The following is a 13163-nucleotide window of genomic DNA, read 5'->3' on the forward strand; positions in this document are numbered from 1 at the left end:
TTGGGGAAGCTGCATTGTGAAGTGTTTTCAGAAATTCTTTGTACTGGTTCTGCAGTGTTTTTCGTTAGGTCTGAAAGGATTTCAAAATAAAAATTTTAAATTAAAAAAAAACTCTAAAACAGAAAAAAAGAGCGTGTGCCTCCTGGAACACGATTGGGGACAGAAACAGAGCTGTGGAGTAAGCGTGGTGTTCATGAAAAGCCAGTGAATGAGCGAAGGGTGGTCCATTTTGTAAGCGATGGTTGGAGAGACAGGAATGCGGGGTTTGGCCCCCGACCTCAACAGCTGGACTAGCTGCTTTATCCATCTGGGGCATCAGTGTCCTCTCTGAAAAGATGCCCCTTGCATCTCAGGAGACTGCTGTGAGGCTCCAAGAACTGTAAAGAACCATACCTGTAGGAAGAGCCTGCAGAACCCAAGCCGGCCCCGGACCAGCCCTCGTGAAAGATTACAAGCCGTGCCCTCTGCTCCTGCTCGGCTGTGCGGTTCAGTACGAGCAGCTGGAGGTCTGTTAACTGTGATTTTTTTTTTTTTTTTAAAGCCCTCGTGGTGGTCCTCTTCTGTTCAGTGGCTCCCATTCTGAGGCCCCATGCCCCTGAAAGTCTGGCCCCTCTGGTTACATGGCCGTGCACCTGCTGGGGGCCCCCAGGTCAGCATTTGCTTTCTTCCTGATGCTTTCTGCAAGAGAGAGGAATCCTATTGCTTCATGTTGCCTACGCTCTGCCTCACAGGGCTAGTTTCATGCTTTAATTGCCTGCCAGTGTTTGTGCTAAAAGAAGATAGATATTTAAGAACATTTTGGAAAAAAAGTCATCCCTAACACCTCTCCCCCCGACACCCCAGGCCATGATTGTTTTTCCACCTTGCCCACAGCTGCTGTGAGTTACCCACCACACAGGGGGCTCTCCTTTCTCCTCTCTAGGACATGCCAGCCCTGTTTTCACTGTTACTGCCTTCATTACTACTGCTGACTGCCTGATACCCCGTCCTGGAGTCTCCCCACAGTGCACCACCACACCAGTGGCCATTACGGTATTTACAGCTCTTTCATTGTGAGCTGATTTTTAGTACTGAATGTTCTATCTTGCTTGCCTGATAGTTCCACAGGGTGCTGAGAATCTCAAACCAGGCATGTAGAATGAACAGGCTCCAAAGGTTGTGATGGTCTCAGAAATTTTATTTGACCAGATCGAACTGTTGGAACTCATATTAAGCCAGTTCTGGCCCATATATCTTACTGTTTGTGAAAGAGGTCTGCAGGCTGTTCCAGCCTTATTCCAAATTAGAAAAAAAAAAATCAAAGTACAGAGGGCCAGAGAGGAAGAGATGATAGCATCGGTGGCTTTGTGGCTGTGAAGGTTCCAGGCATGATTTGAGCCAGCACGCTGACAGCGCGGATGGGGAGACGCGGGCCTGGGAGGCACTGGTTTGCCCGGGGCTCTGCCTGAATTCCAGTAGACAAGGCTAGGACCAGGAATCCAGAAGGTTCAGAGCCAGCACCACTGCACTGTGGTCTGAGCAGACCTCCGAGGGCTCTGTCACATTCTGGGGGGTAGTGCTGCCCAGAGCTAGGGACACTTACCAGCCAGGTTCCTCCTGCCAATGGCCACGAGGCCTTCAAACAGTGCTTTGCCAGGGTTCTCACCGGCGGTGGCCACACCATGCAGCCAGATGAGTAGCATCCGGTGGCCATGCTCCTGGTAGCTCTTGGTGCCTGACGACCATGAGGGGAGAAAGAGAAGGAGCCAACCGAGCCCCCCCTTGGCTGCCCTGCACCACCTCCTGCACATGCCAGGTAGGAGAGAGCCAGGCCCTTCTCTAAGCTCCAGTGGAGCTCAGCCCAGAGATGGGGAGAGGAGGGACAGGACAGGCTCAGAGGCAGTGGGGGCGGAGGTTTTGTGTTGAGGACTCTAGAAGTTCCCCAGCTGCAGGCTTTCTCCTGAGCGTCCACCATGCATCATGTTGGTGTCACTCTGAAGACAGGTTTGGTACTCCTTGTGATCCCATGATGCACGGGACTATTCCCTGCTTCTCTGGCTACTCACAGTAACCTGTGCCTTGCCCGCCAGTGGTCCTATTTTACAGATGAGAAAACCGGCTTAGTGCAAGACAGAGGTGGCCATGTTCTTTCCCCTACACCAGTGGTTCTCAGCTGTAGGTGCTCACTGGAAACCCCCTGGAAGCCTTCCAAAAAATACTGACACCTGGGTGCCATTCCCCATCCACCCACCCGGAGAGATTCCACCCTACTTGGGTCTGGGTGCAGCCTGAGCAGTGAGCGGTGTTAAGCCTTCCCAGGTGATTCCAGTGTACGGCCATGTTTGAAAATAACTGTCCACACTCTGCGATGTGGGAGGAGGGGGTGAGCTTTTTACTCCACTCTGTGACTAGGTAGGTCTCCTCTCCCAGCCACTGGGGCCAGGTCAGTCCACCACGTGCTCGGACTTTCTGGCTCCCTCTGGGCCATCAGCAGGCACTTCCTCATGTGCTGCCTTTGGCATAGCGGCTTCATTTGGCCCATTTATTCACTATCCCTTGCCCCCAGCCCCATTATTTAGGCGTGCTCCTTTATCCTCTCTGAAAGTTCTTATCCCTGCTCTGTTCCACTAACTGGTATGCATATTTTTCTGTCCAGTATCTCTCTATGCTAACTATTTGAGCTTTATAACAGGTTGAGTCTGTTTGGATTAGATCCTCTTCACTTTTCCCTTCCCTTCACTATTCCCTCTTCGGGGTTCCTGGTGGCTCAGTCAGTTAACCGTCGTCTGCCTTCACCTCAGGTCATGGTCCGGGGTCCTGGAATCGAGTCCTGAGTCAGGCTCCCTCCTCAGCAGGGAGTCTGTTTCTCCCTTCCCCTCTGCCCCCCAACCTCAGCTCATGCTCTCTCTCCTGTGCTCTCTCATACATGCTCTCTCTCTCTCTCAAGTAAATAAAATCTTTAATCATTCCCTCTTGATTCTTTCAAGAGAACTCTAGAATCTTTTAGTCAAGTTCCAAAAACCTGCTATTTTGATGTAATTAAACCTGAATCAGGGGAGCCTGGGTGGCTCAGTCAGTTAAGCATCCAGCTCTTGGTCATGATCTCGGGGTCATGATCTTGGAGCCAGGATCTTTGGGTTGTGGGATTAAGCCCAATGTTGGGCTCCGAGCTCAGTGAGGAATCTGCTTGGGTTATCTCTCTCTATCCCTCTGCCCCTGCCACTTGTTCTCTCTCTGTAAAATAGATAAATCTTAAAAAAAAAAAAAATCAAAAATTTAAACTAGTTTGGGAGAAATCAATGTCTACCTGACACTTCTAACCAGGAATACAGACTGTCATTCCACCTACCCAAGTCTTTTGTTTATAGTTGAACTAATGTTTATTGTTTTACTCATATGCCATTCATATTTCTTTTTAGAAACTATTGCAAATGGAATAGCTTTTCCAAAATACCTCTATATATCATCCCCACCTATTGATGGTAGACAGGAATACTATGGTGTCTGTATTTTATCATATTTATTATATTTATTATATCATATTTATCATATTTAGCCATTTCACTGCATTATTTTATTGAGTTTTTCAGTTGACTGGACTTCTGTGCATGATTATAGCATCTGAAGTTAAACCTCTCTCTTCCTTTCAATATTTACAGTCCTTATTTCTGTTTCTGTTTTCTGTCCTAGTACCAGGGGCAATTTTTTTTTTTTTTAACTTGAGAGACCAAGTGAGCATGACGGGGGGAGGGCCAAAGGGAGACAGAGAAGCAGACTCCCAGCTGAGTGGGGAGCCCAACTCAGGGCTCAATCCCAGATCCCGGGACCCTGGGCCCAGGACCTGAGCTGAAGGCAGACACTTAACCAACTGAGCCACCCAGGAGCTCTGGGCCAACATTTCCAAACAGATACTAAATAATGATGGCAAGATCTGGTCCTCTCCTTTTTATAGGGAGTGACTTTCGTTTGGTGTGTGAATGATGGGTATCAGCTTGGCCTAACTCATGAAGAATGTGAAGTTCACAGGTCAGTGGGGAGGGAGAGGCAGAGGGTACGGCCTGAGCAAAGGCCTGGAAGGATGGAGAGCCATGTGGGATGTTGGTGATGGCATGCGGCTTACTGTAGTCAGGCTGCGGGTTGCCCGGCTTTCCCCCCAGAAACACCGAAAACCGAATATCCAATGCTCCCCCACCACCACCCACTGGTCACTCTGGGGTGGGGAGAGGCAGGGCGGTACCTGTCAACTGCTGCTCGATGGCATGGACGTGGGCCTCAGTGAACTCCCAGCAATACGCCAGCTTCTTCCACTGGTGAGGCCGCAGGTCCCTGGAGGCCAGTCGCCACAGCACAGAGTAGAATTGCTGCCTTTCCTGCCGATGGTCCTGCTTAAAGGTCAAGTTCTTCCCATAGGGATCCTTGGGGTCCTTGCGCAAGGGGTGATCCTGTGGAGCAGATCCCAAAAGTTCAGCTGCCATTTGGGGGGAAATCCCTGCCAGGCTCACCTGTGGGAGTTTGGAGGGGCCCTAGCAGCATCCCAGGGCTGGGGCATCGTGTGTGCTACTCGGGTTTCTTGCTCTGTGCCTTGCTTTGACTTTGGGAACCCCAGCAGCTCACACTGTTCCTCTGTTCAGAATTCCTTTTCTCACCTGCCTGTCCCTCAACCCCACTGCCACAGTCCAAAGATCACCCACATGCCACCTCTTCCGGGAAGCCTTCCCAATTCCTCTCTTTTCTCTGTGTTTTTGTTACACAAGCGTGAGCAGAAAGACTCGGCGGCTGTGGCTAACACCAGTCAAGCCAAACCAAGGATCAGGCACTAACTAGATTTCCTGAATCCCAATAAGTAGTAAAGATGGGCTTACAGAATTCTTTCTATGCAAAGCAGGTGATGAAATGAGAAGTTACAAAAGAATTATGTGACCTAAGTTAACCCCACAAAAGCCTAAGTAAGCCCCTCTAAAGGACGTGGGTACAGAGTTATGGTTCTTAAAAAAAAGCTCAGATGGGTTCTGGCGTCTGCAGCTGCAAATCTTATATCCTGGTCAACAGTGGCCAGTGACTCGATGACCCGGGAGACTGGCTGTCACCTGGGGAAGTTCCTCAGCAGGGTTCCCGGCTGCATCTGTGCATGGGATCATCTGGGAGCTTTAAGAACCACTGACTCCCTGGGACACCTGGCTGGCTCATTCTGTGGAGCATGCGACTCTTGATCGTGGGGGTATAAGCTTGAGCCTCACGTTGGGTGTCGAGATTAATTTTAAAAACAAAATCTAGGGGTGTCTGGGTGGCTCAGTGGGTTAAGACTTCTGCCTTCAGCTCAGGTCGTGGTCCCGGGGTCCTGGGATGGAGCCCTGCACTGGGCTCTCTGCTCACCAGGGAGCCTGCTTCCCCCTCTCTCTCTGCCTGCCTCTCTGCCTACTTATGATCTTTCTCTCTCTCTCTCTCTCTCTGTTAATAAATAAAATCTTAAAATAAAAATAAAAAATAAAATCTAATACACAAAACAAAACTACGGATACTTGGTCCCCACACCAGTGATTCTGATTGAATTAGCCTGGGTAGGAGGGAGGTTTGTGATTCTAACTGCCCAGATGCCTTAGCATTGAGAACTTTTCAAGTCTGAGGTGTTAGAATCAAGCATAAAGAGGAATCAGTTCATCAAACCCTTGGTATTAATATTTTGGGGTCACAGTGAGGAGTAACCTGTTGTATGAAAAGGGGCTGTAATGTGTCTAAGAATCTAGCATGTCCATGAAAGAGAATATCTTATGATTCCTATTGAAATTTGTTACTGATTTTGAAATAGTGATTTTTATGAGCAGTACAGGAGAAGCTAAGTTTGCAGACAATATTGGAATGTTTAAGATATTTGAGATTCACTTTATAGGTTTAATTTACTGGATTTACTGGGATAATTTAAGAATTTAGGGGGCACCTGGGGCACCTGGGTGGCTCAGTGGGTTAAAGCCTCTACCTTTGGCTCAGGTCATGATCCCAGGGTCCTGGGATGGAGCCCCATATCGGGCTCTCTGCTCAGCAGGGAGCCTGCTTCCCCACCGACCCCTCACCACCTGCCTCTCTGCCTACTTGTGATCTCAGTCTGTCAAATAAATAAATAAAATCTTAAAAAAAGAATTTAGGGGGCGTCTGGGTGGCTCAGTCAGTTAAGTGTCCACTCTTGATTTGAGCTCAGGTCATAATCTTAGGGTGTGGGATCGAACCTCGTGGTCTGCTTGGGATTCTCTCTCTTCCTCTTCCCCCACCTCCCTCTCTAAAAAAAAAGAAAGAAAGAAAGAAAGACAGACAGACTAAGGAAGCAAAGTGCTTTAAAAAAAAATCTATCAGATTTAATCAGTCGCTTAAATTGTTTAAGATAGTTTAAGTTTAAACATGGGTCCAAACATTAATCAAAAGCCTTCCTAGAAAATGGAAATTCCCAAGATTCCTAAAAAATGCCAGTTTTATAAATGGAGTAAGATTTACAAAATGAATTTAAAAGTTTAAGGAAAACTAGATTTTTATTTTATTTTATTTTATTTATTTAAAAGAGTAAGCAAGAAAGGGAGAGAGCACATGCATGAGCAGGGATAGAGGGAGAGGAAGAAGCAGACTTCTGGCTGAGCAGGGATTCCCTAGAAGGGACTCCATCCCAGGACCTTGGGATCTTGTCAGCAGAAGGCAGACACTTAACCAACTGAGCCACCCAGGCACCCCAAGGAAAACCAGGTTTTAAAATTTGTTGATAAATTATTAATTTTTAAACGTGAAGTAAATGCAAAAATTATTTTCCAACTATAAAAACAACCTCAAAGACCAAAAAAAAAAAAAAAAAACCAACAAAAAAACCAAAAACAAAAAAAAGCCCCTCCCTACCTGACCCCATTTACTGGCGACTGAACAGCATAATCTTACATCTGCTACTCTTCTTCCCCAGTTCCTCAGCAGGCATCGCTAATCCATCCCGGCACTCTTTCCTTCTGGGCTCAGAAAGTTGCCTGGAGACAATACCCCCAGCAGCAATCCCAGTCACCTGGAGATGGCAGTGAGCGGAAACCAATTCGCCATCTCGTTCCTCTCGCACACAGACATGCGCACACGCATCCATCCGCCGGGCGCTCTAATAGCATCCATACTACCTCCAACCTGGCACGGCCCCCGGACTACCTTGGCTCACTCAGCTCCAGATGCTCAATCAGCCCTGGTGGTGGGTAAGGCAGGATTATCCCCTCCTTGGAAACAAGGGTGGGCGGTGCGGGGACCTGAATTGGGTGAGGGCTGGGGTTCAAAGCCAGCCCCACCTCGCGCCTTGGCCGCTCCCTCTGCAACATGGACAAACCTAGCGCAGGGTGTCCGTACCTTCTCCCACGTGTAGAGGCGATCAGCCTTTATGATCATGCCCACCAGGCTGACGTGGTTACTGTGAGCGGCCACTGCCAAGGCGGTTTTCCCTTGCTGCGAGGAAGAAGTAAGGGAAGCCAGAGTTGCTACAGGAGGGCTGTAGGGTGGCCTCTAGCATCTGCTGCAAACGTTCTGCCCCTAAGAAAGTGGCTTCCAGTAGAAAGGAGAGCAGAAATGTTTTCTGGGCATGACGAGGGACATGGAAGGCATGGGAAGAATGAGGCAGTAATTCCAGCAACTGCCTCTTGTTTAGATTTAGGAAGTCTTAGAGCATATGAAACTCAGCCTGCATAACTCTTCAACATCACCTGTGAAATAGGGGTTACTTGGCCTGCTTCTCAGCTGAAACCAGAGCCCAGAGAGGGGGACTGGGATCGTCAAGTCACATAGGCCCGCCCCCCTCAGGCCTTTTGCTCCAGGCATCCCGCACAGGGCTGGCCTCAATCTCCAGGCAGGTGCAGGGAGTTGGGAAGCTCCTCCTCGCACCTGGCCGGCTGCCCTGGGGCCCAGCTCAAGCCAGGGAGCCCCCCTCCAGGTCTAGCCTCAGGGCCTATTTCTGGCGCCCCCCCCAACCCCCCACAGCTCTTCCACACACCATGTCAAGGATTGTGCAAGCCCCTTTCCCTCACAAGCTTGTGACCTCCTTAGCCTTATAACAAGTCCTCAGCTCATCTGGAACCTCTGGCCACCTGAGGGAGTAGCCCCCCCCCCCAGGCACAAAGAGCCAGGAAGCTTCCCTACCCCTGACCCACATGTAGGGGACTGTGAGACAGTGATGTGATGCTCCTCTACTCCTCCCCCTCACCAATGGGCAACTCAAGGAGCTCAAAATCCGAGGGACCATGAAACAGAAGACAACCACCTCATAGTTCTAGACCGGCAGAAGGGCAGGCCAAGTCCTGAGGGACCTCAGAGGCGGAAGGGGATGGAGGGCTAGGAAGGCTTCCTGGTGGAAGCAGCATCTGAGCTAGTATATAAAGGATGGGAAGCTTTCAACAGTCTGAGAGCGGGAGGTTTTTGTAGTAGGGTCTCTGGCAAAGAGGAAGCCACGAAAGCTTGAAAGGGAGGCTGGTTGGGAGCAGATGTACCTTATCTCTCAGGTTCAAGTTAACCCCCGCGATGAGGAGCATCTCATGCTATGTCCTGCCTGGCGTGCTCAGCCGCAAGGTGGAGGGGTGTCTGCTGTCTCTGGGGAAAAAGCCAAGGGGATAGGAGAGTAGAAAAGCATGTACAAGTGGCCCAAAACTCAAACCAGGACAGGTCCAAGGTGGGTACACTTCTAACTGCATCTTAACAAGTTCTCTAAGAAGTTATGGGAGGGAGTAAGATGGGTTTAGTCATAAACTCAGTATCAGAGAAAACTTGATAAAAACAAAAAAGCAGAAAGAATAAAGGAAAAAAATACCACTTGCTAGCTAAGTCAATCTCTGTAAAGAGCCCAATATAATTCTTCTAGTCTTTAATGTAGAATGCTTTTGGTTTGTTGATTTTACATGAGATCATCCCATCTATATATTTTGCATCCATTTTTCTACCTAACTTGTCCACATATTATAAACTCCGACAAAGCCCATTTTTAACAGCTCCACAGTAATCTATGTCTAACCCATAATCTACCTGATCATTTCTCTATTATTAAATATTTGGGCCATCTGCAAATTGAAGATTGATAAGCAATGTTGCAATAGGTATCTTTGTGCATGAGCTTCTAATGTATTTCTTGAGGCCCAATTCACTGAAGCGCAAAGCCTGATCGTTTTGAAGGTATGAGCGGTATCCTGCCAAGTTGCTTTCCACTGCTCGTCGTTGTAAGTACAGGCACTGAGGACTACATGGTTGAGGGGAGGCATGTGGGGAACGGGCATTGAAAGGGCTCCTGACTCAGCATAACTTCAGGACTCAGAGGCCTCTTGTGACACAAGACTGCCCCACTCACCCCTGTCCTGGAAATTTTCCCAAAGTGGGGATAAAAAAATCAGTGAAAGGAGACAGTAGAACGTAGGAAGATGTTTACTGGAGTGTTTGATGGACCATGGCAGCAACATGGAAACCACCAAAATGTTCCAAATATAGGAATGGTTGATAAAATGCCATTCCCTTCAACAAATATTCACACAGCTCTTTTACAAACCAAGGAAGTAATTTCTCAGCTCTGAGCCAGGCTAGGAGATGGCAGCCAAGCCCTGCCAGTCTGGGAGGGTGCCTAGAAGCCCTCTGGGGCCCAAATGGTTTCTGCAACCACTTACATTGTCTGTGGCATCCAGGTCGCTACCGGCATCGAGGAGGAGCTGGACCAAGGCAGGGAAGTTGTGTTTTACAGCTAGGTGCAGAGGAGAGACACCCTGCTGGGGGAGGAGACACATGGGTCATCCGATGGGTCCCTCCCAGGACGGCCCTGCACAGGTTGGTAGGTTAGTGCTGGGGGTGGACAGAGGGAAGGCTGTATACAAAAAGTGCTTTTTGGTTTGGCCCTTCTTGCTCCTCGGAGGACATCACTGGCTCAAGGAATCCATAGCCCCAAAGGCTGAAACCCTGGAGTTTCTGCATTGTAAGTTGGGTGGGAGCCTGAAGATCCAAGTTTGAGACCTCGCTATCCCAGGAACTCACTATGTGACTGTGGGCAAGTCATTTCCCTTCTCTGGACTCTTCATCTGACAAGTGATATTTCCTGAGGTTCCCTTCTAGCAACATTTAAAAATTCTCTAATATCTCATTGAATCCACACATGAACCTAGGCAGCGTATATAGAAATGGTGTTACTAGTATTTTCTTCTTATGAACAGGAACGCTGAGGTTCAGGAGACATAAATGACTTGCCCATAGCTAACAAGAACCTTTTGTCATTGGGAATTTCTCCCCCGAGCACCAAGGTAGGTGCCTGATTACTGTTTATGCATGAAAGGAATGAATGAGAGTGTCAGCTGGAACCAGAACAGAGACCTCACAAGTCCAACACACATCCAAGGCCTCTCTCAAGGCTGGAAAACTCCTTCATCTATGGTCCCTTATGACTCCCTCCTGACCATACGACAAAGTGGAGATACTGCCATCCTTGTCACTTGGTGATATAGTGACACAGACATAGAGGAATAGTACAAAGCCAGTAAGATTGATAGTGGAAAAACACCCTCATATATTGAGTATAAAAAGATTATAGAACAGAACGCACACACAGACACACAAAATGATAAAAATGTCTTCTACCAATGTCTATTAGTTTAGGCCAGAAATTTTTTTAAAATAAAAAAAATGAAAAAGGTTTATTGATATTGGAAAAGAAGATTTAAACTATACGATGATTTTGTAGGCAATGTGATTGTATATCTAGGCAGGTTAAAAAAGTTATTCCACCCCCCCCAAAAAAACTGTAGTAAAATTAATTCAAAGTCATATAGAAGATAAAACCCAAGTCAATAGCATTCCTATTTTGAATCCCTACAAGAAATGACAAATCTTTTAAAAGATATCTTCTCCATGACAGCCCAAAATACAAAGTATCTATGAAGAGTATAATTGTTATTGGACATATCAAAGGCAAAATAAAGCCATATAACATCACTGAGGGATAGAAAAGAAGACAAAGAAATAGCAAGACTTCATGCTCCTAGTGAAAATATATTATAAAGATGACCATTTTCTCTTATATTTACAAGTTTAATGTAATCCCATACCCAAATTTCAATAAATGCCAAAAAGGATTCTGAAACACATCTAGAAAAAAAATTTTTTTTTTAAGATTTTATTTGTCAGAGAGAGAGTACAAGCAGGCAAAGTGGCAGACAGAGGCAGAGAGAGAAGCAGGCTCCCCGCTGAGCAAGGAGCCCGATGTGGGACTCAATCCCAGGACCCTGGGATCAGACCCGAGCTGAAGGCAGCGGCTCAACCAACTGAGCCACCCAGGCATCCCTAGAAAAAAAATTTTTTTAAACCCAAGTAAAACTCTCTAAGAATTTCAACAGTGTCCTCAGATCATTGCTGGATGGCTGTGAAATCAAAATCCGGCCTTGAAAAGGTGTGCTGTGCCATTGAATGGGCAGAGACTAAAACTGGCGCAAATGCACATCTCAGGTGAGAAACAAGTTCTGGAAACTTGTCAGAACTACAAGGCCTGGCTTTCCAGGAAGCTGCAAACTATGGAGATAAGCGAACACACCCGATCTAGCCTCAGTTGTCCTGGAAACACATCTGGGGGAATGTGGTCTGAAAGGGGAGTGGAAAGAGAGAAAGTTGTTTTTAGTTGTTTTAGATTTTAGTTGTTTTACATTTTATTTATAAAAAACAAAAGAACCAAAAAGTACACAAGATACCTAGTGAAGGCCTTTTTCCACCCCTACCATCCATCTGCTTATACTCTGCACTCCTAAACCCCACTGATAATCTTTTTTTTTTTGGTCAGAGAGAAAGAATAAGCAGGGGGAGCAACAGGCAGAGGGAGAAGCAGGCTCCCCGCTGAGCAAGGAGCCTGATGCAGGCCTCCATCCTAGGACTCCAGGATCATGACCTGAGCCGAAGGCAGTTACTTAACCAACTGGTTAACCCCGGTGCCCCCAATAACTTTTTATTACACATATGAGCCACATCTTGCAGCAGTCTGAAAGGACAAAGGAGGGCAGGGCATCCCTAAAAAAGACCAGGATGTGCCCCACGCTACAGTATTGGCTCATAGTATTGGCTCTATTGCCTTGCATCAGAGGGAGGGGACATCCATACTAGAGGCAGCCAAAGATCCCCAGCTAGCAGAACACTGGTCCTCCTGGATCAGCAGATAGAGGAAGCTGAAGTTGGTGAATGTTTAGCAGGTATTCATTCATTCATGAGTATGTATAGATTGTCCACTGTGTGCAAAGTACGTTCTAGGCACTGAGGATCCAGCAGTGGACAGAACAGACAAAGCATCATCAGCAACAGCATCAGCAAAGAGTTTGCATTCTGTTGGGGAAAACTGACAATAAACACAAGAAACAACTTGTCCTATCAGTTGTGCCAAATGCTAAGAAGAAAGCAGATCCCATCGGAGGCAGAAAGTCATCAGAGATAGGGGAACAAATGGGAGTGTCTGCTCTTTTAGAAGAGTGAACAGAGGTTCAGGTTGCCTCTGATGAACAGACACTAGGGGTGGCCGCTGTGTAGACCGAATCAGCCCCCAACACGGGCGGAAAGAGCACGAAACCCCTACAGGAAACAATTCATTGTAATAGTCCATGAAATTTAAGTGTTTAATAAGATGTGTCACAGAAGGGAGGCTTATTAAGTAAGAGGTGTTGAGATAAGTAGTCAGTCATTTTGGAAGGAAAAATACACATCGATCCCTGTTTGATACCATAGATATTTAAAATTTTATTTTTTTTTAAATCTGATTTTTAAAAGTTGGCTTTTAAAAATTTATGGAGGGGTGTTTGGCTGGCTCAGAAGAGCATGCAACTCTTGATCTCGGGGTTGTGAGTTCAAGCCCCATGTTGGGTGTAGAGATTACTTAAATAAATGATAAATAAGATAAATCTTTAAAAATCAACTTATGGGGGCACCTGGGTGGCTCAGTGGGTTAGGCCTCTGCCATCAGCTCAGGTCATGATCTCAGGGTCCTGGGATCAAGCCCCGCATTGGGCTCTCTGCTCAGCAGGGAGCTTGCTTCCTCGTCTCTGCCTGCCTCTCTGCCTACCTATGATCTCTCTCTCTGTCAAATAAATAAAAGTTAAAAAATAAAAAAAAAATTTAATCAACTTATGAAAAAATTAGAAGAGAACAAATTATTTTGAAGTTAGGAACAAAGAGATTCATTTACCAGG

At 47.0% G+C, this 13163-nt stretch overlaps 1 protein-coding gene across 1 annotated transcript in view; it reads right to left on the bottom strand.

Moving 5' to 3' along the window:
* Positions 1-460: 460 nt before the first annotated feature.
* Positions 461-13163, bottom strand: part of ANKDD1A (ankyrin repeat and death domain containing 1A) — a 41166-nt gene continuing 28463 nt past the window's right edge. Inside the window, 7 exon segments of the mRNA XM_032864712.1 lie at positions 461-678; positions 1583-1714; positions 4217-4421; positions 7336-7431; positions 8466-8510; positions 8512-8565; positions 9624-9722. Coding sequence (XP_032720603.1) covers positions 617-678; positions 1583-1714; positions 4217-4421; positions 7336-7431; positions 8466-8510; positions 8512-8565; positions 9624-9722 — 693 coding nt within the window. The 3' untranslated portion in view covers positions 461-616.

The sequence above is a fragment of the Lontra canadensis genome, unplaced genomic scaffold (genome assembly GCF_010015895.1).
Source record: "Lontra canadensis isolate GAN:19392208 unplaced genomic scaffold, GSC_riverotter_1.0 scaffold28, whole genome shotgun sequence".
NCBI lineage: Eukaryota > Metazoa > Chordata > Mammalia > Carnivora > Mustelidae > Lontra > Lontra canadensis.